General features: G+C 49.0%; 3 protein-coding genes across 3 annotated transcripts in view; all 3 read right to left on the bottom strand.

The window, feature by feature from the left end:
- Positions 1-7,237, bottom strand: part of BUD13 (BUD13 homolog) — a 26,411-nt gene extending 19,174 nt beyond the window's left edge. Inside the window, exons 1-3 of the mRNA XM_039229412.1 lie at positions 7,084-7,237; positions 4,457-4,550; positions 373-457 (exon numbers count right to left, since the gene is read on the bottom strand). Coding sequence (XP_039085343.1) covers positions 373-457; positions 4,457-4,550; positions 7,084-7,226 — 322 coding nt within the window. The 5' untranslated portion in view covers positions 7,227-7,237. The remainder of the gene's footprint in view (positions 1-372; positions 458-4,456; positions 4,551-7,083) is intronic.
- Positions 7,238-8,951: 1,714 nt separating this feature from the next.
- On the bottom strand, positions 8,952-17,408 carry ZPR1 (ZPR1 zinc finger). Its single transcript, XM_039229370.1, has 14 exons — positions 17,199-17,408; positions 16,861-17,022; positions 16,362-16,452; positions 15,919-15,989; positions 15,157-15,243; positions 14,873-14,995; positions 14,475-14,522; positions 14,251-14,317; positions 13,773-13,843; positions 12,696-12,785; positions 12,097-12,207; positions 11,400-11,486; positions 10,259-10,324; positions 8,952-9,549 (listed from the first exon to the last, which is right to left on the bottom strand). The coding sequence occupies exons 1-14, from the start codon at positions 17,367-17,369 to the stop codon at positions 9,415-9,417; spliced, it is 1,380 nt and encodes a 459-aa protein (XP_039085301.1). The 5' UTR covers positions 17,370-17,408; the 3' UTR covers positions 8,952-9,414.
- A 1,297-nt stretch (positions 17,409-18,705) lies between these two features.
- APOA5 (apolipoprotein A5) lies at positions 18,706-21,390 on the bottom strand. The gene is made up of 3 exons (XM_039229378.1): positions 21,342-21,390; positions 21,118-21,229; positions 18,706-20,440 (listed from the first exon to the last, which is right to left on the bottom strand). The coding sequence occupies exons 1-3, from the start codon at positions 21,388-21,390 to the stop codon at positions 19,486-19,488; spliced, it is 1,116 nt and encodes a 371-aa protein (XP_039085309.1). The 3' UTR covers positions 18,706-19,485.
- Between the last annotated feature and the right edge of the window lie 4,070 nt (positions 21,391-25,460).

Below are 25,460 nucleotides of genomic sequence, written 5' to 3'. Positions count from 1 at the left end.
TCTCTCTCTCTCTCTCTCAGAAATAAATAAAACATTAAAAAAAAATTTTTAGGGGCGCCTGGGTGGCTTAGTCGGTGAAGCGTCCGACTTTCGCTTAGGTCATGATCTCGCGGTTCGTGGGTTCGAGCCCCACGTCGGGCTCTGTGCTGACTGCCATCTCAGAGCCTGGAGCCTGTTTCAGAGTCTGTGACTCCCTCTCTCTCTGACCCTCCCCTGCTCACGCTGTCTCTCTCTCTCTCTCCTGGAAATAAATAAAACATTAAAAAAAAAAATTTTTTTTTTAATTTTTTAAAAAGAAAGAAAAATGTAGAGAAGACAAAAAGGCTTCCCCTATAAATGGGAAATTTAGATTTATCTATTGTTGAAACTAACCTCCTAGAAGCTTCCATTTGGCACTGGAACGAAAGGCTTCCATCTGCTTTACCTCTTCCGGCCGCTCATCCACAAACTCAGCCACCTGTCAGAGTTAGGACAACTTAGGTTGAGAACATGCACAGGATCCAGTCAAGGAGCACTAGTGTTTCAAGGACCTGAAGCTATCACCATTCCCATTCCTAATGTACATGGCACACACGAGTCCCAAACAGCCACGAAGAAACGTGTAGAAACATGTAGTGGTCCTCAGTTACGTTTGCCCTATGAGATGTTTATCTGATTGTCACTGGACAGTTGAATTATACATCTTTCTCTGACTAACCAATTTTCCTCCAAAGGATGAACTTCTTCATCACAAATCTTCTTTATCAACCTGTCAGGTACACAACTGCCCCGGGGATGCTAAAAGCGAAATTCCTTTCACCCTTCTACTTGTATGTTATATCCAGAGTGACAACACAGGCCGGCTCCCTGGCGTGCCTATCACTCGTCAAGGGCTTCGGGCTCCTTGTGAAGCCTTTGTTGTCGGAGGTAGTCACAATGACAATGGGTTTTCTTAAATCCAACCGAAAGAAATCATTAAGAAGTAAACGGAATCACAGAATCTTTCAGGGATAAAAACACATTTCAGATCATCAAAATTCCCAAACAAATCTGAAATATTCTCATATCCTTGGTAAATGATCACTCACCCAGTTCCTGACAGGGAATCAATTAATTTACAAACAGGGAACTCACTACATTACAACACAGTCCACTGTATTTGGGGACAGTGCTAGAAAGTCCTTAGTCTTATTGGACCTGAACCTACTTTCCCGTAACTTCCTTCCGTTAAGCCTAGCTCTGTCCCTGATGCAACTAGTGCCCCTTCCACAAAAGAGGCTTTCAAAGATGGCTGGCGTAATAAATTCTAGTTACAGGTACAGTCCAAAACCGTGTTTGGACTTTACTTATATTACCTTACTCAATCCTCACAACAGTCCTGCAAAGAAAGGTTCCACACTAATAAAGAACAAACTAAGACTCAGAGAAGTTAAATTTCTCAATGTCACAAGCCAGCAAGTGGCAGAACTGAAATCCAAACCCAGGTCATAATTCACCTCTATTTCTCTGCTCCCAAGATCCTATCATCATTCCTCACGTAACCTGGTTTTGAGATCTCTCCCCAGGTAATAAAAGCATGGGCTTGAATTCAAGCAAGATGAACTGAGATCTCAGTCTCCAGCTCCACCACTGAAGATGTATGCAGCGGCAAGTTATTTTCTCTAAGTGTCGGTTTCCTCATTTGTGAAAGTAGGACTCAAAGGAGTGCTACGAGGATTCGGGAAGCTAACTCATGTAAGCTAAGCAGCAAGGGACATGGTAAATGCTCAATAAATCACACCTATTATTCTTGGGCTGCCACCGCTATTGTGCTTGTCCTAATTGTTTCGCCATTATTACTGGTGCTGATGGTCTTGCAGTAACAAAAATGAATTCAGTAATCGAGATCTACTTAAACCAACGTAGAGAGCAGTGGAGCTAAAGCCTCCCTCGTTCAGGTTTTCAGGCAATCATAGAAAAAAAGACAATATCATAAAGGAAAATTAACAGACTTGACTAGACAGAAATTAAAATTTTTAAATTTTAAAAAACTACTATAAATGAAAAGCAAATAATAAAATATACCTATAACAGGTAAAACAGGTAATATATTCTATTATATAAATATCAAATCAGTGAAAAAAATTTAAAGTCCAGGGGCGCCTGGGTGGCTCAGTCAGTTAAGCGTCCGACTTTGGCTCAGGCCATGATCTCACGGTTCGTGTCTGGCTCTGTGCTGACAGCTAGCTCAGAGCCTGGAGCCTGTTTCAGATTCTGTGTCTCTCTCTCTCTCTCTCTCTCTGACCCTCCCCTGCTCACGCTGTCTCTCTCTCTCTCAGAAATAAATAAAACATTAAAAAAAATTTTAAAGTCCAATTTTCTAAACAATGGAAAAAATACCAAAAAAATTAATAAAATACAAATGCCCTATAAACATATGAAAAAAGTATTCACTTCACTGTTTCTCAAAGAAACGATACCATTGTTCACCTACAAACTGGCATAAGTTCACTGTTACTTCTGTTGTTAAAAATAATGCTCAGTATTGATGGAGAAATGGGGAAAATGGCTTTCTCAAACAACCGTAGGGGAGTGTACACTGGTACTACCTTTTGGAAAGCAATATGGGAATACAACTCAATACTTTCTAACCTAGTAATTCCACTTGGTGGGGATAAACAAATAAACAGATTTCTACAACGCTTTATGTACAAAAGGTTTCTCAAAGCACTGTATTTCAAAACAGAAAACAACCCACATGTCCAGTAAGAGGACAGGTTAAATTAATATATACAATGAACTACTACTGCAACCATGAAAAGTCACGTTCTCAAAAAATATTTTAAAAATCTTACTAAAGTATTCACAACATATTATTAAATGAAAGAGCAGGCTCCAAAACCAGAATTCAGTATGATCCCAATTATATTTTAAAAAATAAAGAAAACAGAAGTCTGTATCATCTATGAATTAAAGAGACAGGCATCCAAGTGTGAGCAGTTGCTATCTTTTGATAGTCACAGTATAAGTGCTGTATTACATTTTTTTTGAAATTTTAAACATTCTTATAATTCCCAAATATTCTACACTAAATATGTATTGCTTTTGGGGTGCCTAGATGGCTCAGTCAGTAGAGCATGTGACTCTTGATCTTGGGGTTGTGAGTTTGAGCTTCGCATTGGATGTAGACATTACTTAAAAATAAACATTTTTTAAAAATATGTATTGCTTTTATAATATTAAAAAAAACATTGTAAACATTAATTATGTGCCTGGTTCTGAATGAAACTAAATTGGCCACTTATGATCACTACTTCCCTCTTCCTTTTCTTTTGTTTTTAAAGTAATTTCTACACCCAACATGGGGCTCAAACTCACAACCCCGAGATCAAAAGCCACTCGCTCCATCATCTGAGCCAGCCAGGCACTGCACTATTTCCCTTTTAATCACTAACAAATTTTCTTTTAGGTGATGTACTATAGAACATGCTGGACATTAACATTCAAAATACCCATCAGGTATTCATTTTTACAACTTTTTACTGCATGACAGCTTAACAACAGCTCCCCTTTTCTCCTGGTTCCTCAGCAAAGTTTCCACGATGGCACCAATGTTAAGACTATTTGCCTATCCTTTTGCCCACTTGGTTCTTACTCATCCTTCAAAACTCAGTTTGGATGTTTACTGCCTTCACAGAATTTCCCAGGGGAATAAAAAAATGTGCCACTTCCCCTGTGCTCTAAAAGCACTTGGTACATAACTGAAATGTCTCTCCACCATTTATCACATTGTTGAAATTATCTGAAATTCTGTCTCCCGTCTAGGGTATCATCTCTGAAGTACAGACACTAGGTTTTATTAACCTACATATCTACAATACTTAGACAAAAGCGTACAATTTTAAACTTCACTGAATCAATGAAAAAAAGGAGCAAATAAGTTTCCTGTAAACTGAACCTGAACATTGTTTGCAAGGTACATTCCAATAAATTGAACCATGGCTGATTGTAAATATATTCTATTGTTGATGCTGAGAAATTCTGCCACTCTGGGATTAGTTCCCATTTCTAGGCTAACAGGGCCCTCCATAAACAACGAAAACAGTGTACGGGCATCATCAAAGAAGACCACTTTAAAGTATCTTTTAGGGGCACCAAGGGGCTCAGTCACTTAAGTGTTTGACTCCTGACTTCAGCTCAGGTCATGATCTCACAGTACGTGGGTTTGAGCCCCACATCAGGCTCCGCGCTGATGGTGTAGAGTCTGCATGGGATTCTTTCCCTATCCCCCTCTCTCTGCCCTTCCTGTGTTCTCTCACTGTCTCAAAATAAGTAAACCTAAAAAACTAAACAAAACAAAAAAAAATCCAGCTCTCTGAAAAGCATCACCCCTTCTCTGCCCTCAACATTCCACCTTATAAATCCACCCTGTACCGGGAATTGAGATTGAGAGACAGGCTTGCATTTAAAAGTCCTCACAGACTCCAAAGATAAATACCACAGGCAAATCTCCATCATCTTCCTCTTCCTCCTTTTCCGGTTTAGTGGTGGAGATACATGTCCAGCTCACATCATCATCCACAATCCGCATTCTAAATGTGAAAAAATAAAAAGATCAAAAAGGAAGAATCAATCTTGGATAACAGCCTACAAACACTATGGATTGTAGGATAAAGCTCAAAACCCTACAAGATTCTTCAGGGTCCAGCCTTTGCCTATATGGCCCACTTCATCTGGTACCACTGCCTCCAAGTTCGCTACCTTGCTAGTCATCTTCTGGTACCTGGAATGAGCTGAAGTCCTTACCACATCAGTTTTCACATATGCTGTTCCTTCCCTCTGCCTGACCTACTCATCTCATTTTTTACTGGGAAACTCTCACGCACTCTTAAGATCCTAGCATACATTTTTTTAAAATACTTTTATTTATTTCTAGGAGAGAGAGAGAGAGACAGCGTGAGCAGGGGAGGGTCAGAGAGAGAGGGAGACACAGACTCTGAAAAAGGCTCCAGGCTCTGAGATGGCAGTCAGCACAGAGCCCGACGCGGGGCTCGAACCCACGAACCGCGAGATCATGACCTAAGCGAAAGTCGGACGCTTAACCGACTAAGCCACCCAGGTGCCCATCCTAGCGCATACCTTCCTTGACTTCTCCCCTTATTTCACTCAACTAAGAATCTATGTTACACATCCTTGGAATACTTTCACTGCATTAATTACAAAGAAAATAAGTCAATTAGTTGTGTAATTAGATGTTGAAAGCCTGTATCCCCATTAAACAATAAGGTCCACCAGAAGAGGGACTAGGCCTTCTCATTCACAGTGATATCCTCAACACCCTGAAGTAACTAGCATAGGAAATAATACTGAATAAATGTTTGTCATACAAACTATAGATGAGTCCAAATAATTAACAATGACTGCCAGGATGTGAACAGTTCTATTTGAAAAGCCAATATTACTTCACACATCTCTAAGTTTTTTTAATGTTTATTTATTTTTGAGGGGTGGGGGGAGAGAGAGCAAGCAGAGGAGGGGCAGAGAGAGACTGAAGCAGGCTCCAGGCTCTGAGCTGTCAGCACAGAGCCCGACGCAAGGCTCGAACTCACAACTGTGAGATCATGACCTGAGCCACTTAACTGACTGAGCTACCCAGGTGCCCCTACTTTATACATCTCTAATCATAACCATAAAAACCTATCATTATTTCTATCTGTCTATCTATCTATTGGGAGAGCACAAGCGGGAGAGGGACAGAGAGAGGACAGAGGATCTGAAGCAGGCTCTTTGCTGACAGGCCAACAGCAGCGAGCCTGATGAGCAGCCTGAAACCACGAACCGTGAGATCGTGACCTGAGCTGAAGTCGGACACTTAACCACGCCACCCAGGTGCCCCAATTATTACTCTATTTTAAAGATGAGGAAACAGGCTTAGAGAGATGAATGTCCTGCCCACAGCCACACAGCCCACAAAGTGGCACAACTAGGACTCAAACTCGGTGTTGTTACTTGAAAGCTCAAGCTAGTTTCACTGCATGGCATTGCCTCCAAAGCATCCACACGTCAGAAGGGTAGGAAGACAGCAAGAATGGGCAGGAACCAAATCAGGAAAGGAAATGGATTTGTTCTTTGGAACTGGGCATATTAGTTCCCTAGGGCTGCCTAACAAAGTACTACAAGGTGGGTGGCTCAAAACAACAGAAACTATTCTCTCACAGTTCTGGAGGCTTGAAGTCTGAAGTCGAGGTGTCTGCAAGGCAATGACCACTGGGAAGGCTCTAAGCGACATTTCTGGACTTCTGATAGCCCCAGGCATACTCTGGCTAGTGGCAGTGTATATCCAGTCCAATCTCAGCCTCCATCTTCACATGGCTGTACTTCCCCTATGTTTCCCCCTAACGTCCAAATTTCCCTCTTCCTAAAAGGACACCAGTCATATTGGACTAGGCGCCCATCCTAATCCACCATGACCCCATCTTAACGAAATACATCTGCAAAAACACTACTTCCAAAGAAATCACATTCTGCGGTTCTGGGTGGATGTGAAAAGGGGAAAGGCACTATTCAACGCAGAACCGTGGGCTACAAAGTTTTCTCATTTGAAAAACGGGGATAATAAGAATACCAACTTCGTGGTAGGTTCATGAAGCTTAAATAAATTCATTTACGTCTAAAGTACTTAGAACTGCATCTGGTGCATGACAAGAACTGTTAGTAGCATCACTATGAAGACTAACAGGAAGTAAGCATAGGTCTCTCACTCAGAACCGGAGTCCCTGGGATCGCTGAACCCCACAGACAGGTTCGGGGCCCTAAATATCCAAACAGGGAGGCTTTGGGCGAGCTCCACCATTATTCTCAGGACGAGATACTCATTCTTTATTGGAGTGGACGGAATGCTACAAGAGCGGGAAAAGAGGGATGAAAGTTTCAGCCGGGCTGGAGACGTCGAAGACAGCGCCCAGGGGCGCGCGGGGCGCCTGAGCTGGGCTCCGGGTTCCGGCCGGACGAGCCCTGCGGGGAGCGGGACGGGCGGCCGGGAGAGGGGGAAGCGCTGGCCCAGGGCGGAGTTGGGGAGAGGGGCGGCGAGCCGCCGCAGGCCCCACCCCGCCGGAACCAACTCACCCCTTTCCGCCGGCCCCGCCAGGCTTCGGCCGCTTTCTGCGACGCTTGCGACCCGAATCAGGGCCCCCATCGACGCCGGCACCTGCCCCAGACAAATAACGCTTCAGGTACTCGGCCTTGGAGACCGGCGGAGCTGCCGCCATGGCAGCGGCGGGGGCGGGGAGACGGCTCCGCGCTTGGGACAAACTTCTTGAACGCGAAACGCACGGAGCGTCCTTGAGGAGGCGTGGCCGGGACCGGAAGTGGTGAAGAGCGGTCAGCGCTGCCTGGGCTGACGCGCGAGCGTGCTCAGCGCGTCCCTCTGCCGGCGCAACCATGGTTTTCCGTGCGTCCATCTGTCCTTTCAACAGGTTGTGCACCAGCACCAGGCCACAACCACGACCCAAACAAGATCTCTGCCCCAGGCAGCTTAAGATGCACCATTGTCAAGGACAGGGGCCCTGGAGGGGCAGTGTATCGGAGTTGGGGCTCCATTAACTTCCTAGCTGTAGGACCTTGAGCAAGTCATTTAACAAAATGGGGAGAATGTCACCTAACTGCATGGTTGGGAGGAATGAGATACAATAACTGTGTGAAGTTTTTAGAAAAGTGTCTAGCGCACAGTGTTACTAATTTATATTAGTATAGATTTAGGTCGGGGCCGGGGGAGACAGAGACTGCTCTTACAGGCTTCTACCATTCAAGAGAGGAAGTCAGGAATTCCAAACCCAGTGTAATTACTATTTAAAAATAGGGAGGTTTCCAACCTGTGAACTTCCCCATGTTTGATACCACAGGTGGCCCCTGGCTAATTCTTGCCTAGAATCTTTCCGAAAAGGATGTTTCAACTTTCAGCATAGCAAACCAGGGAAGCTAGAGAGGCTGCATTCGAATTCTGAAGTTTGTTTCACAAACGAGAAAACAAGCGTGGAGAGGTCAAGGAAGTTGCCCTAACTTCACACAGCCAAAACATAACCCTTGGGAGCAGAGGCTACCGAAGTAAGATGCAAGAGGTAAATCCAAAGTTCTTGAAATAAAATGTTAGATCGTGTATTTTCCTGACCTCATGTTAAATGTTTGTCAATTTGTGACAGTATATTAGTCAAGAAGGCTTATTATACATTATAAATACTCAAGAATTTAGGCTACATGTTCAAAAAATACTTACACATATTAAAAACAGGTACATGCATAAACTTTTAGCCACTGGCTTATCCTGAGAGGTCCCGCTCAGGACTGTGTCCCCGAGGGCTTGTGGCAGGGGGACACTGGACTGATTCAGGACTTCAGTAGCTGGAGGGTCCCATGGGTCACCCCAGACACAGCCCTGTGCTGGCTGCTAGCCCACTTTGGTGGATCTCAAACTGAACGCCAAAGCCCTGCCTCTGCCCTGCTGTCGGCAGGCATCTGGATGCTTCCTCCTTCTGCTCCAGCAAACATTACCAGTATAGCTCTCTCCTCCCCATCAACTCCTCTCCTGCCCCAGTCTCCAGTTCTACCCCTCCCTTTCCGACTCACTTTGCCTGACCAGCCCCAAGCTCAGATCCCAACCCTGCCTACCCCACAAGGCAGATGAGCAGGATCAAATTTATGCCCAGTGGCACTGTCTGAGCTTTGTCCTCTAGTTTTATTAGCTCCATCTGATAAAACAAGCAAGAATTACAGACTTGACCTTAAAAGTCCACTTTAAGCCCCATGACTGCAGGGCTTTATTTTGTTCAGTTCTGTGGTATGCCTGGCACAAGGTAAGCACTCCAACATCTACTGAAGGAATGAATGAAATGCCAGCTCCAATCCCCAAACTGGCTGCACTGGGGAAAAATTTTCTTCAGGAAATTGAATTCTACCTGCATCGTATCAAACAAGGACAGAGTGAATTCAGAGGCCAGTCCTGTTGGAAAGCCATCACTTTAATGAGAACTTCTCCCGTGCTGACTCCCTCCCCTCAGAAGACTCTATTCCCGTTGAAAGCCAGTATGTTCTACTCCCCAACCGACTCCCAAACTCCAGATACCGCGGTCTTCCATCTTCAGAGCTCCAACCGCAGCGCGCATATTATGTGGAGGGAGGGGAAAGACCTGATAGGAAAAAAAGCATTGACGACATGCCCCATGGTTCATTTCTGGGTTTCTTCCCAGGCCACTCACAACCTCCAAAATACGGTCCAACAGTTGGCTTGCACTTCTGTCACAAACTGTTCACAGACTGCCCACATCTCTGACTCACACCAGGTGTCCTCCCCGCCGGCACAGGCAAGGCCTGGTGAGGAGGACACCCCCAGCCTTTCCCGATACTAATAAATAACCCCTCGGTCGGAGCAGCACTGGAGGCTGGCTCGGGAACCATCCAGTACTACCGCTGTGGGGCCAGGCCTGTCTCATAGCCCTCTGTCTTCATGTCATTGAGCCCTAGCTCCTCGTTTTGGTCAAATGTGCGCTTATAATGCTCCACCTTCATCTCAGGATCGTCTTCGGGTGCATACACATTCTGCAAGGCCAAGGACAGACAATCAGTGCCTGTGCCACCCAGCTATCTGCCCCCTCCCCACACCGGGTAGCTTCCAACTCCCACCTTCCAGAAAACTTAAGAAGCAGTTTTTTATTCTAAAGGCCTCCAATTCCCCATAGCTGGGCTCAACTAGCGAGCAGCAACAGAACCCAACACTAGCGAGCAGCAACAGAACCCAACAGAGTCCCAAGAACGGGTCTGTCCAGCCTGAGGCAAATTTACAAAACAGTCTAAAAAACCTATCTGCACCTTCTTATGAAGAGTACCACAACACTCTTAATCAGAGAGACCTTAAACAGTTCTGCCTGACCAGTAATAACTGCTCGGTAAATGTTAAAGTGATTATAAATCACCAGAATCTCTCTCCAGTCAGTTCAAAGCCTCTCAGGTTTCCTATTTCAGCCTCTGGACGAGGCAGCACTTCTCCTCACTCCACACAACTCCATCGCTAGGGACAAGACCTGAACTAGAGAAAGAAGGAGCTTAGAGGTATCTTCCTCCCTCCCCCACCCTTTGACATACACTTATAGCCCCTCCTGCCTGCCCTCACTTCCTTAGGTCTCAAATTCTAAGAGGTTCCTTGATAAAGAGCAGTTCATTTAGAATCAAGTCTCCAGCTTCTGGAGAAATAATACATATTCAGGGAAGGTCAGAAAATAGATGAACTATCAGGGAAGGCTGACCGTACCTGCAAGTAGCTGTTTCCTGCTGGATCATTCATAATCAAGTGGGCCTTCATGTTACCCTCAAGGATCTAAACAAAACAGAATACAGCACATAAATTTTACATCACTCCGGGTAGGAAGGGGCTGGTCTACCAGACAAGAACCAACCCAATTTATGTGGCAGAATCCCCCAAAATTTTAGAAACTGCTGAAATGAGGTACCTCTCGAAGTGGAGTGGAGAAGACCTAAAAGAAAGACTGTATGCAAGTTACTTAAGAAGCAATGGTGACATCCCGGACCTCATCTCCCATTCTACACAGGCCAACAACTGCCCTTTCCCCACCCCAGCAGAAAACTGCAGGATTTATGCTATGGCCTAGGGGGCGCTGGCCTAGTTGAGGGGTGGAGGCACAGCAAGCAAGACCAGAAGATTAAGAACAGGCTGTTATTAGGAGAGATACATACCAAGCCCTCTTCCCACACTCAGCTCTCAGAACACTGGCAGCCAAGTGGCCCTCCTCTGGCCAGGAAATGGCACACCCGCTGATGGGGTGAGCAGCCCGAGGGAAAACCTAACGACGCTGGCACTGGGGTTTCAGCTCAACAAAGGGCTAAGCTAACTCCCTCTCCAAGGAGCCCAAGGTGAGTGAGATTCACCTCCACGCCGGTGTTTCAGCCCTCTACTTTTAAGCTGACAAGGACTATACCTGAGCAAAGCCCCCAACCTTGGAAAACAAAAAGTCAAGGGGGAAAAAAAACTTAAGAGGAAATGGAAACTATGCAAGAAAAAATAAAACATCAAAACAAGACAAACCAGCATGAACATTCTCAAGAGAAAAAAAAAAAAAACACTCCATTCTTAAAACAACAGGATACTACTCAGAGAAGGGAGGAGGGAGGAGGGAGAGTATTCAAAGACCAAAACAAAACAACCACTTGGAAAAGTAGTGTGAATGAAAAACCCAACTGCAGCTACTAGAGCGCTCCAACGAAACAAGGGAGAACACCCGAGAAAGAAGAAGACACGGCCTGTCGGAAACCAGGAGACCCCCCCCCAACAAGTTGGTTGGATGTTTAGGAGGAGGCAGGACAGGGATGTGGCCTCCTGCCCACCGGCAGCCCCCCCCGGGCCCACAAGGACGGAAGGGCCAGAGTCATCTCACCTGGTCTAACTTCTGGCTAAACTCCTGCAGCTTCTCCATCCGGCCAGGATTGGAACTGTCCCCCAGTGTGAAGGGGTTCTTGGTCACCTGCAATACACGGCATCCGAACTGCTAGAATACCCGGTGTGACCCCTGAGCTGGTGGGGAATGGCAGGACAGGGCCTAGAACACCAGCATTGTGCCCTGGGCAGCCGCTGCTCAGGGCACAGAGATTAACCTGCCAAGATGACAACTGGCAGTGAACCATAAGGTGTTCCTCCCGCATGAACTCTCGTTCTAGTTTGAAGAAGATATGCAAAGTACAGTCTACGAAGACAAAATGCCTGACCACTGGGAATCAGGTAAGTACAATGATTCAAGAGAATAAACGGGCTAAGTCAACACACATGCCTATACGTGTTGGGGAGTTTCAGGTGCTGGAAGGACCCACCTCCCCGCATTTTACGTTGAAATGAGCGACCTACCCCAAACCACAAAATAGCTACACGGTCCCAGAGAGAAGCCTGGGAGTCTCCATTCAGAATTCCCATCACCTTATCTTCACACTCCAAACTAATATTTAAGTCTCTTAAAATCTGCTTTAGGGCAAAGAAACCCCCAGTTAAGAGCTCCAAACACCAGGACGTGTGCGGCCTTCTAGCCCCCCCCCCCAAGCCACAGAGCTGAAGCGGCCGTCCACTGTACTCAGGGGACTCACCAGTTCCCGGATGTCTTTCAGGAGCCCCTCCAGTGTGGTGAACTTGCCCCCGAGGACGGCCATTCCCAGTTCAAATTCCAGCTCTGGGATTTCCACACTACATGTCTCAGACTGGGAGAGGAGAGGTCAAATTAGGCTTCAGAACAGGAGGCCCTTAGAAAAGGCTAACCAGAGTCGTCCTGCCAAATTAATACCGCCACGGACAGTCTGGGGAAAGAGCTGCCCCAGTTCTCGCCGACGCTCCTGTTAAAGCCAGGCTCATGCCTCTCCGTGTGAACCACAGAAATGGAGCCAGTCTAATAAAGTGACATTCTGAGTCATGGCCCCAAGCTGCCAGGTATGCTGTCATTAGAGATCAGACACAAAGGCCCTTACAGACACTGGAGACAAAAAACTGTCAAGTCATCAGAGAGTTTATGGATTTCACCTTCTGAATCTGTACTTCCTGGCATGGATTAACTCTGCTTAGGGATCCTGAAACCAAGGGAAGTTAGATGGTACCACACGATCCCAGAACATAATTTTAAAAATGCGACAATTTCCCCTAGATAGAGACACCCATGCAGGGCAGACAGACGCTTTCCTAAGCAGGATGTTACCTTGAGCACGTCTCTGGTCAAATCTGAGGGTTGTGTGATGTGGAAGGTGATCCTGGTGCCCAAGGGTTCTATGGCGCCTCCAGATTTCACCTGCACAGGCAACAGTCGTCAGGAACAGCAGCAGAGAAGATGGGGTCCTCCCCTGGGACCCGGGAGACCTCAGAGCGGGGTAAAGTTTAGCTCTCCGATCAGGCCACTAGCAGCCACCAAGGACAGAGCCTTCTAAACCAGGAGGGACAGAAGGCACCCAAACCGAACACCAAGAGCCGGCCAGGAGCCTGCCAAAACTTACCCCAAACTGCCAACAAACTCTAAATTTACCTTTTAAAACAAACTGACTCTTGAGGATGAAAAGGACTCTCAACTGCATCCACCATGTGGATGTACCTTATAATATTCCGGGTTCAGAATTTAAATAGTTTAAAGAAAAGTAAGAATTTAAACAGCTTATTGCTTGAATACACTCAGGGGAAGGTAATGTACAACCCTCCAAAGCAGCCAATTCTATTTTCAGAGAGATCTAGAAAACTGTTTATTATGGAGTCAAAATGTGCTTCCCTGCACTTCCAACCCTTTAAGAGGTGGGTCAAAAAAAGGGTCTCTCGGGGCGCCTGGGTGGCTCAGTCAGTTAAGCGTCCGACTTTCGCTTAGGTCATGATCTCGCGGTTCGTGGGTTCGAGCCCCGCGTCGGGCTCTGTGCTGACTGCCAGCTCAGAGCCTGGAGCCTGTTTCAGTCTGTGACTCCCTCTCTCTCTGACCCTCCCCTGCTCACGCTCTCTCTCTCTCTCCTAGAAATAAATAAAACATTTAAAAAAAAAAAAAGTCTCTCAAAAAAAAAAAAAAGAGACAGCAAGTGAGCAAGCGTACACCCCTATCTTCCGTATAACCAATCTTTAAGTATAACCAATCTTTAATGTCTTAAATGAGTTACAGTATCTTTAGCTTTTTCTTCACTAATTCCCAGTTCAGTTCCTTCAAGGGTGCCTCACCCTGCCCAAAATCGAAAAGAAAGACCCAGCTTCCTCGCACCTCATCCCAGAGCAGATTTAGGACAGATCGAAGTTAAACAGGGGTTACCTCATTGGTCCGATGGCCACAGCTGTCACAGTTGGTTGCCATGATGATAACCTCCTTAAAGTGGGGGATTTCTGGAAGATGGGAGTTAAGGAAATCTGCTTCCAGGAGAGCAAGGGCATCTTCTGGGGAAGAACAAAGCCGAACCCTAACCACAGCTTCTAGTCCTAGGACTACAGAAAATAAACAGACCACAAGCAGCAGCCTGACTCAGTTCTACAGAAGAGGGCATGGTCGCAACCCATGGCAACCCTGTTCACAAATATTTGAAGACGGGACTCAGGCCAAACACAGGACCCTAGAAACCAGGGCCACATTCTTTCTTTAAACGCCAAAGCCACGGTGCACAGTCTCATCAAAGGTGACATCCTCCTCATCACTTGGAATCAAGCGCGTGCTCTCCCTGAAGGGAATACCCCTCCCCAGCCTGTATAGTCTTCACGCTCAAGGCAGATGAGCCCAACTGCTCGACCAAAGATACGAACTAGCTTCATGTTGGTCTGAGCCGGAGCATTGCACTCTGGACAGTTTGTGTTGAACTGCAGCACCTGGAACACAACACGGGGGTGTAGGGTGAGCCCAGCTCCGGCTAAAAACATCATGCAGTGGGTGAGCCGGCAGTCGCCCATGTTGGTGGTGAGAGACTGAGCAGGAGTATCCGCCCACAGATCTGCTCCTTCCTCCGCAGCAGCCCATGGCACTCACTTCGTTTCTGAGATCTTCCTCTTCTGGCTCCTGTTCTGGTGCCTCAGCCTAGCGTAGCAGAGATACAGATCACACGTTGGTGCATACACCTCAGCGTCCCCAACACCCTGCCTCGGGGTGACAGAAAAGACTCTGGGCTGCCACCTTCTGCGTTTAACAGAGAAACCAGGAAGCAAAGCCCCAGTGCAGGGAAGAACAGAGCTTAAGATAGGATCACAGTCTCCAGCAACCCTTACTGTACAGTTTATCCTGAGTCTTGACGTGAGCTAGAGAAGATGCACAGCCTGTGGAGACGGGCTATGCAGGGCGGCAACCACAAAGCAAGATGCACTGATTCCAAGCAATCCAGAGTGCAAGGTAATGCCAGCCCATTCCTCCGGCCTCTTCGGTCTACTTACCTGGAGCCCCAGCAGCTCTTCCTGCTGTGCGGTCCGGTTATAGTGTGTGATCACCAGGGCATGATCTTTCTGGGGAGCGTGTGGGTTTTCCACAAAGCTGTTCCCGGAGGGATCATCAATGATCTGACAGATGGGTGAAGAGGGAGTCAACACAACAAGAAATGACATCTGGTCCTTCAGCTACCATTAGACCTCTCCAGCATCAGTGGGAAACTCTCTCCCAGACAGGCTTAAGGGTCTCTCCTTCCCCGAATCTGGGGCACCTAGAGTTCCCCAGTACTCACCAGAGTGAAAGGAGAGGCCACTTGCTTTAGCTCTTTCAGTTTGACGATGAACTCGTCGATTCTTTCTGCTACGGCTTCTTCGTTTGCCTGACGTGAACAGATGGTAAAAAGCATTAGCCCTGATGACAGACCCCACTTCCTGTGAACCCCACATCACCTCCGTCAGGAGGTCACCACGCGTCTTAACATAAGTGGGAACAGCCAGACTCAGACTTCACAAGAAGATACAGCATATAAGTTTGGTTGAGCCGAACCAGCTTCAATTTCTCACTCATTCAACCACACAGCCCAGGCTCTCATGCCAGGTTAGAAATACAATGGTATATAAACCTCTCATGTATATCAGTACATACAACAGTATATATGTCCTCTCAGGGGGCTCCTCAGCCAGTTAGGAAGACAACGGATTAAATATACAACTATATTACTCCTGTCATAATAAATACACAGTACAGTGGAACGCTCAGGAAGTAGAGATAAATCCAAGGCGATCGGGAAAGGCTCTCCAGAGGTAGGTAGTATCATACTGCCTGTCTGAGACGAGGTCTGACTCTACACCGGGGAAAGGGAAGTGGAAAGGATGGGAGACCCAACACAGGCAACATCCTGGCAGCTACGGCATCACCATGTGCTCCCCCCAGAAGTTCTCCTGCATCCAGTCAGAGACAGTTCAGTGCACGGGAAGCTGCACGCTCTGTCCCGACATCTCTCTAGATATGTCGTTATCCCTTGTGTTGCTCCCATCAGAAAGCCCCGGCTTACCCTCCGTGTGGGCTGATCCTGCTCCAGGCCAGCGATAGCGCGGTTGATCAATCCCTCGACAGTGGTCAGGGCTGGTGAATAAGAACAAGAGACACGTGAGTCTGGCCGATGCTATCAGTGCGTGTAGGACTCTGAGCAATTCACTTGAACTCTCCGGGCTTTGATTTCAGTCGTAATGCGAGGAGGCCTGGAACAAAGGTCCGTTCATGTGTGACAACCGTGATGCTAAGACTCTATAATATGCACGTCACAGTCGCACTGTCCCACTCTACTGTCTCAAGCTGTTTGAGCTGAGCTTTCAGTTGATGCGGCACCAGTGAAGACCGCAGCGACAACATGGCCAAACCCATACACCAGCCACCAGGCCCGGCACCAGGGTGTTTGCAGGAAAGCAAGACTGCAGCCGGGCGTGAACAGCCCAGCCACCCTGACCTTATACCTACCCCCCTTCTGACTGAAGGCCGGAATTTCAAAATCCAGCTCCGGGATCCTGGTGGTGGCAGAGTCCGTTTTCACCACTTCTCTGTTCATGTCCTGGGCAGAAAGAAAAGCTTTCAGTCCAGACAGACCAGCAGTACAGTTTCTTAGGAAATACTAGACCCCAGCCCTGCAGCTTCTTCCTCTCTCGGTGGCAGGGGGTCCAGACTCCTCCCACCAAACAGGAGGTGCGAGAGCCCAGCTGCCCAAATACTGAGTACTATTCATAACAACCACTACTCATTTCGTTCCCGCGGACAAAATAAAATGACAAAGCACTTTCACAAGCCTCATCTGACCCGAACATCTGACAGCACCAACACCATTTTACAAAGGGGGAAACTGAGGCTTGGGCACATAGGAGTATTCATTCGCGGCCGCGCCACCTAGACCAGAGCTCCGACTCCGGTCCCCAAGCCTTCTCTTAAGACACTAACTAGGGCACCTGCTCTGGGGTCCTCTCACCTCCTGGGTCCTGACGGTCAAAGCGTAGCGCACTCCCTGATCCTGGATCCTGCCTGCCGAATGGATCTCCGTGTTGCTCCAGCCACAGTGCTCACAGGAAAAGGAGCTCACGATGATTTCTCTGAAGAAGGGGATCTTGGTGAGGAGGAGGCGCGTCGTGCCCTGAGAAAGCATAAAGCCGCTAGAAGGAACCAACGCAGCCCCAGTTCCCCGTCTACCGACTCCCGGGCGTGCCTCGCCTCCGGGTCCCCAACGGGGCCCAACAGGGTCGCCAAACCCCCCGCCCTCCCCCGCTTCAGCTCAACCTCCCGCTGCCTGGGGCCGCGCCCCCGCCTCACGTTGCGGTAACAGTTCATGCACAGCGACTCGATCTCGGTGGGCTGCTGCTCCTCGTCCTCGGCGCTGATTGGCCGGAACAAGTGCTCGGGGGCTGGAGCCTGGGCCCGGGCGGGTGAGGGGGCGACAGCAGCCGCCGGGGGCCCAGGCTCCACGGCCCCGCTGGCCGCCATCTCCACCACGCGCAGCTCAGGCCTCCACTTCCGGCTTCCGCTCCCTTCGTGGCCCCACCCCACTCGTCACTTCCGCTCGCTGCCGCCCCGCCTTTTCTTAAAAAGGCCGCAGACTTTTGGGCCCTAAGGAACCGTGTCTGGTAAGGTTTCCGCATTGCTGGGATTTTATGGTCCAGACTTCCAAAGCCAGCTGGATTCAGGCTTTGCCTCCACCTCAGTTCACGCATTGCTTCCCCGCAGGACGTCCTCTCAGACCCAGGACATTGGGTTTTGCTCCTTCCCAATAGCCCCATCCTATAGGATTCTAACTATTGTCCATAAATACAAGAGCCTTGATGGCAAGGGGCTTGGCTTGCCCTGAACCCACAAGGAGGTGCGGTCTCACCTGGGCTCTGGCTCCGATCCACTATTGGGCCAGACATTTGCTTCGGTTATAGATTCCCCTCCCTCAGTCCCTCAATCACTCTTTTCCCTTCTGTTCTCACTCCCTATTTCTGTCATAAACACCTGCCCAAATTCCAACCTCAAATACACAGCCCTCATTTCTACTCCCACCCCCTCATCCCCAACACATCAAACCCAGGCTGATTCATCCCTCCTGGTTTCCTAACAACAACAAAGACACTTTTTTTTTTTTTTTTTTTTTTTTTTTTGGGCAAACCCTCCTTTCCGGTGTCTCCTCTCCCTGGGCAACTCTCATCCAGTTCTGTCGTTGCTAAATCAGGGAAGAGGAAGGGAAGTCAGGGAAGAGGTCTAGCCTGCAGGTATGATTAGGCCAAATTCATATGGGTGCTGAGAACTCTGTGCCGGGCAGCCTGCAGCAGGAGGAAAAGGTGCTGGACAGGACATTTCCAAAGGTGCCAGATGGGGTGTATTTACTCTCTCCTCTTCCCCTCCATTTCACCCATCCCCAATTTCACAGTTCCCAGAGAGATCTACGAGGATCATTGTTGCCCCTGTGAACCTGTATACGGGGAATGGTGGCTGAAGATTTGGAAGTCCCAAGAAAAGGTCCATCATACAGAGGCCATTCAAAATCTGGAACAGGAGAAGCAAGGGAGACAGGCCACCTCAGGAGCCTGCACTTCATGCACACTATCTCGTGATAAGGTTAGCAAACAATGCAGATGCCGGGGGAGGATCTGTAACCCAGGACCACACCCACGCATGACAGACAGCAGTCATCTAAGGCAGAGCCTAGCCAAAGCTAGAGCCCTCTGCCAGACCTGGACTGGTAGGGGGTCCCTGAGACAGAGCAACGAGGGACTGGAATGAGTGATGCGTGTGAGGCCACTCTTTCAGACACAACCCAAACAAGAATCACACCAGGCAAATATGCGTCCACCATACGCCTCTATTTCATTTGAGTCAGAAGTCTAGGCTTCAGCCTGGGAGTCAGAAGTGAGGGGCCCCAGATGGAGAGGACACAGAGTAGGCTTCCCCGTGGGTTAAAGATGCCCGCACAGTCTGGAGGGTTTGGTTCAGTGTTTCCATGTAGAGCTACGTAATGTATGGATGGATACAGGCTCTGCTCCCTCCCATCACAGCCCCCACCACCTGTACCCACCAGCATCATACCCAGCAGAGGTATACACACACTTTCATATGATCTCATCATATTTTCCTCCCTTCTCCCTTCCCGTCTCCCAATAGAAGCTGTCATGGCAGCCCTGGAGAGAAAAGAGCTCCTCTCCGTAGACCAGCTGTAGCAGCGGCCTCCAGGTGGCCAGAAGTGATCAGAGTCAAGTCCCAGGAAGAAGAGGCACAGGCTTCCAGCACCATGGCAACAGGCTTGCACATAGTTACCTGCACACAGAATGCCTCTCTCCCTCCCCACTCCCACCATCCCTGAATGGAGCAACTTATGAGGATTCCCAAATGAACACGGGAAGCTGGGTTTGCAAAGCCTGGTGAATGTAATGCATCCGGATGGGGGAATCCCAGGAGGCTGGATATTCCAGGGACAAGAGTCCCTTTGGTGGCCACGCCTATCCCGTGCAGGGCCCTCCACCCTCTGCCCAACAGGCCAGTGTCAAGGGCTGGGCCACGACTGGGGGTGGGCTCAGATCCTGGGCTCAAACACGAAGCCTGGAAGTGGGCCTGGACACGTAGACCATCAGGGCTCCTCTTGATGGCCGAGACCATGGTCATGAAGGCTGTAGTTGATGTCTTCCCACAGGTCTTCGAGACGAGCCTGCAGCTTGCTCAGGGCCTTGCCACTGTCAGCTTGGAGAAACTCTGGAGCGAAGGCACTGTGACCCGGAGGGGGCGGCGCCAGCTGCAGCTGGACCTCCTGGGTCTCTCGGTCAATGGCACGGGTGAAGTCGGCGATCTGCAGGAAGGTGTCGTGGCGGAAAGCCTGGAGCCGCTGGCGCACTTCCTGGGACAGCACCTGAGGGTCCCGGCTGATCGCCTCCACCGCGCCATCATCGGCGCGGGCGCCGGCGAAGGCGCCGAGCTCTTCGCGCAGCTGGTCCAGGTTCTGCTGGATGCGCGCGCGCAGCGCCTCGGCCTTGAGCGTGAGCTTGCGCGAGAGCGTCTGCACGCAGCGGCTGAGGCGCGCGGGGCTGGCGGCGGCGTGCGCGGCCACGCGGCGGTGCAGCTCCTGCACGTGGCGCCCGATGCCGCTCACCAGGCGCTCGGCATAGGGGTGGAAGAGCGCCTGGACGCGGCCGGTGTGGTGCACCACGAGGCTCCGCAGCTCCCGCAGCAGGCCCCGCGCCTCGTCCACGCCGCCCCGCAGCTGGGCCTGGGTGCCCTCCCCGACCACGCGCAGCTGCGCCTGCAGCTCGTGCACGCGCAGCGCCACCTGCTCCATCAGCTCCGCGGCGTAGGGCTTCAGCTGCCGCCGCAGGCCCTCCAGGTTCCAGCCCACTTGCTCGCGCGCCTCCGCCATGAAGGGCTCCAGGCGCGCCCTCACCTCCGCCAGCTCCTCCTGCAGCCGCCGCCGCACGTCCACCGCGTCCCGGGGCAGCGCGGGAGGCTCCCTCGCCTGCCCACGCAGAGGGCCCAGCTTTTCCAGGAACTTGTCTATATTGCTGAGGTCTTGCTCAAGGCTGTCTTTCAGGCTCCTGGGGAAGGGGACAGACACCCAGGCCGTCAGACTTCTGGCCCCGTCATCGCCTTCGCCGCGGAAACCTCACTCACCGATCATCTGGGGAAACCAAGGATGCAGGGCCGTGGCTCTAGTCCGACCTCTGGACCAACCACGTAAGTACAAACACACGGCACATGCACACCCAGACCAGAGCTGCCCCAGGAAACACAGATGCCCCCGGACTCTCGCATATTCCTTTCATTCTGGGAACATGGTGGGGTCCTCTCTGCAGCTTCCTGTCCCACCGCCCCAGTGGGCAGGGGGGCTGCATAGCCCAGGAAGGCTGAATGGGATGAAAGCACAATTCGGGGGCGCTCGGGTGGCTCAATCTGAGGAGCATCCGACTTCAGCTGGCTCAAGATCTGCTGGCTTGTGGGTTCGAGCTTCATATTGGGCTCTGTGCTGACAACTCAGAGCCTGGAACCTGATTTGGATTCGGTATCTCCCTCTCTCTATGCCCCTCCCCTGCTTGTACTCACTCTCCCTCTTTCTCAGAAATAAATAATCATTAAAAAAAAAAAAAAAAAAAAAAACCTAGCACAATTCAGTTCCTCGGCGCCGACGAGGACAAAGGGGATTAGGAATCGGAGGCGGCCGGCACAGCTCAGCGGTCCCCTCCCTGCACCCACACGCCTTGTCCTAGCCACTCACGCGGGCTCCCATGCCAGCTTCTGCCGCTGGACCTGCTCCGCCTTGCCTTTGTCCCCGCTGCTCTGGCTGAAGTAGTCCCAGAAGCCTTTCTGTGTCTGGGCGCTTGCAAACGCTGTGGACAGGGATGGAGTAGTTAGGGGCTATGCTCCCCCCACTGGGTGGACGGGACCGTCAGTCCAGCCTCCACCCACCCTTCCGCGTTGAAGTCGGGGCTGGAAACCCACCTGGGAGCAGAGCCAGAGCCCAGGTCAGAAGGGCAGTCATGCTTGCCATTGTCTACTCGGAAGGAAGACGAAAGGAGGCCTGGTTAGGGTGAAGAAGCCAAGGAAGGGGCATCTCCCAGATTTGCACCAAGGGACCCTGCTCCAGGGGCACCCTGCCCCATCTGTTAACCCTTCAGTGGGGTGTGTGGAGCACAGGGCTGTTGGGGCTGACGAGGACTGATCTAGGTGAGCATGGCTGGGAGAGGAAGCGGGGGCAGGGAGGAGGGCTTCTTTATCACCTGGGCCACACAGTATGGAGTGTGGAGCTTGAACTGCTTTGTAAAGGTCCCCCTCCCCCTCCCATCCCCCAGGAGCAGCCACTTCTGCCACCACGCACCCCCTTGGTCATCCACCTTCCTGACTCCCACCGTATGGCTGGGAAGCTGAGTGCTCTGAGGGGGAAGAAGCAACCCAGTCAAAGCGCTTCTAGAGGATGCCCTTGGTCCTTGCCTTCCACCCCCAGCTCTCTGCTGAGACCTCTGCAGTCCCCTCCCTTGGGACTCTGACCCCCCTCCCGCCACCCGGCTGCTGCTCACCTGCTCAGTCCTGGGCACAGAGAGCAGACATTCAGCTTTATACTCCAGAGGCCTGGGCCTCTGGCAACAGTTGCCCTGAGTAAATACCACGTGGAGGTTCAAAGAAGGATGACCTCAGCTGCCTCCCAGCGCTCACCTTCTGCCCTTCCCTGGCACCCAGAGGGTTAATGAGTCCCCAGTATAGTATGGGGGGAGGCCTCTCCAGCAGAAGAGTGTGGAGTAAGGCTGACCTCCTCACCCGGTTCTCCCCAAGCCCTGTGACCTTCAACCGTCCCACTGACCAGAGGGCTGGCCCACCAGCAGAGAAGAGCCTCTCTACTAAGGGCCCTGCTCTTACTCAACTGCCCAGAAGGCCCTGTGCCCCAGCCAGACGGGGACAGCGTCCAGGGGCCGGGCGGAACTGAGCGGCTCTGGCCGGCTTCACCACCAGCTACTCAGGCAGCCTGGGGAGAGCCAGCACGTACAGAGTTAAGGACACCCCCAGCCTCTACTTATGACAGAATCCTGGAACTGCAGGGAACTCAGATGTGACAGGGGGAAGACGAGATGGTTAGGGGCACCTGGGCCCAAAGAATTCGAACAAGAGGAGGATTCTTCGCACAGGTTTACTCCACCCCCAGGGCCTCTGAAGAGGGGAAGCCAGAGAGCCCAGACCTTAGTGTGACGACTAGCCTACACCATAGACTTAACCACACATTCCTGAACTCCTGAGTTTTGCCCCTGAATGTACCCTGAATCGGTCCCCTCTCCTCCATTTCCATTACCAGCCACATCACAGCCCCACTTGCCTCTCGCCTTGATCGCATCCATAGCCTCAGTTTGAAATTTCCTATCCCTTGGTGAAATTATATTCTCTCTCTCTCTCTTTTTTTTTTTTTTTTTTCAGACTTAGTTTGTATAAGTTAGGAGTAGTTAGAATTACCATACCATCCAGCAATCCCACTTTTGGATATATACCCAAAAGAACTGAAAGCAGGAATTAGAGCAGGTATCTGTATGCCCATGTTCATACACCGTCACTCACAACAGTCAAAAAGTGGAAACAGCCCCAAGTGTCCATTGACAGATGAGTGGATAAGCAAAATGTGGTACCGATACACATTAACGGTGCATTATGTAGCCTTAAAAGGGAAGGAAATTCTGATACATGTTACAACATGGAAGAATCTTGATGACATTATGCTAAGTGTAATAAACCAGACACACAAGGACGATCTTGTAAGAGTCCACTTAAATGAAGTACTTAAAATAGTCAAAGGCAGAGGCAGAAAGCAGATTAGAAGTGACCAGGGGCCGGGAGAGGGAGGAAGAGATAACATTGTTTAATGGCATAGAGCTTCTGTTTGGGAAGATGCAGAAGTTCTGGAAGTGGTTACTAGTGGTCTTTACACAACAGTGTGAATGTACTTAGCCACCGAATGGTTGTGCACTTAAAAATGATAGTTTTCATGGTGCCTGGGTGGCTCAGTTGGTTAAGCATCTGACACTTAGTTTGGGCTCAGGTCATGAGCTCCTGGCCATGGGATGGAGCTCTGTGTAGGGTTCTGTGCTGAGCGTGGAGCCTGCTTAGGATTCTCTCTCCCTCTCTCTGCTCTTCCCCATTCTCAAAAATAAATAAATAAACATTTTTTAAAAAATGATGATTTTCATGTTATGCATCTTTTACCATATAGTTTTTGAAAAAGCATTTTTGGTACCCTAATGTTTTTCACGGAGTCTGTGATACATAATATAGCTGCACTATAGTATCTGTTTGTAAGTTAGTATCATCACCACCCCTTCTAAGGTCTCGTCCGTCATGCAGAAGAGACACCTGGAGCCATTTTCCCAGAATCCCTTTCCCCCTAGAGGCCTAGGGTAGAGTCAGTGAGAAAGGCAAGAGGAGAGACTGTTATTCTTCACCAGTAGTTGCAGGAAGATGCGTAGGCAGGCAGACGGGTTGTAAAGCAGCTTCGGGATGACCTTGTGAAGGATCACCCTCATTTGTTTTGCAGGCTTAGATGATTAGGTGAGCTTCTCATTTGTAGCTACTAACAGGTGAATTTTTTGAGCATCTCTCCTTCAAGCACAAGCTGAGCTGGTCACTCCTCCAGCACTGCCAACAGCTTTATAATTAACTCTCTATATGAAAGCCTTTCGTACATGAAATACATAGAGTGGCTTCTGTTTGTCTGACCAAATCTACAGTAATACAATAGGTGGATGCAAGACACACTCGCGCTTCCCTATTTGATGCACTAAAACCTGTCGTTTTAGTTTCTGTAACATTTGGGTTGGTTGATGGTCTTTGTACACGTGTATGTGTTATATGCTTTGTGTGTAGAACCATTTGAAATAATGGTAGACAGCAAACATCTCCTAAGAGTAAAGACAGTTCTTTTTTTAAAAAAAAGTTATCCTTATTTTTAAATTTTTTAAATATTTATTTTTGAGAGAGAGCGAGAGAGAGAGAGAGCGAGCAGGGGAAAGGCAGAGAGAGAAGAGACACAGAATCTGAAGCAGGCTCCAGGCTCTGAGCTGTCAGCACAGAGCCCAATGCAGGGCTCGAATACATGAACCACGAGAGTCAAACGCTTAACTGACTGAACCACCCTGGTGCCCCAAGAATAAAGACAATTTTACATAAACACAATACTACTATAACACCATGAAAATTAACATAATTCTTTAGTATCACCTAACATATACTAAATATTCAAAGTTTCCCAACTCTCCCAAAATGCCATTTGTATCTATTTTTTCCTTTTTTTATTCTTTTTAAATTCATGATCCAACGCATTATATCAGATTGTTATGCCCCTATGATCTTTTTTTTTTTTTTTCATTTAGAAAGTACTCCCCAACCCTTAACATTCACTTCTTTCAAAGAGTCCAGGGGAGATATCTTGTAAAATATTCTGGATTTGACTGACTGTTTCCTTACCATTACATTCAGGTTAAACATTTTTGGCTTGCATCTCTGGATGTGAAAAGAAATTTCCTAAAAGCTCTTGCTTACAGAAGAAATCAGCTACTACATGAAGATGGGAGGATATAATCTTTTTAAAAAATTATGAGTTTTGCAGATAATATTTGATTCAAGCAAGGATCATCAATGACGGGTAAAACCATAATGTGAAAAATTATTGGGCAAAGGGACACTCACATGCCTTCAAAGTATCACCCCACAGACTGATGACTTACCAATTACTAAGATGTGTTTTTACAATGAAGAAATCTGGTGGATCATTTTAACCAAGTGATCAAACTGAGCACCACCAAATAGTGAGAAAACCTGACACTTTGTACCCCCAGATGTGGAGAAATGAGAAGGACCCAGCTATGAGATATTTTAAACCAGATTATTTCCACATGAACCTGTTTGCATTTCCTTTTTCTTCATGTTTCTCTGTTGCTTAGTATCTGATATTCTCAACTGAGTTTTTAGAAGAGAGTTACCCATTTGGGTTTGTTGTTATTTTTTTAACCCAGGAATTGCCAACATAATCTGGGTGTTGAGTAAATGAAGATGGCCAAACTGACAGCTGATTTGTCAGCAATGTAT

Source organism: Hyaena hyaena, unplaced genomic scaffold, assembly GCF_003009895.1.
Source record: "Hyaena hyaena isolate Hyena2069 unplaced genomic scaffold, ASM300989v1 scaffold_37, whole genome shotgun sequence".
In the NCBI taxonomy this organism is placed as follows: domain Eukaryota; kingdom Metazoa; phylum Chordata; class Mammalia; order Carnivora; family Hyaenidae; genus Hyaena; species Hyaena hyaena.
The sequence above is the reverse complement of the archived record's forward strand: the minus strand, read 5'-3'. Positions and strand labels throughout refer to the sequence as shown.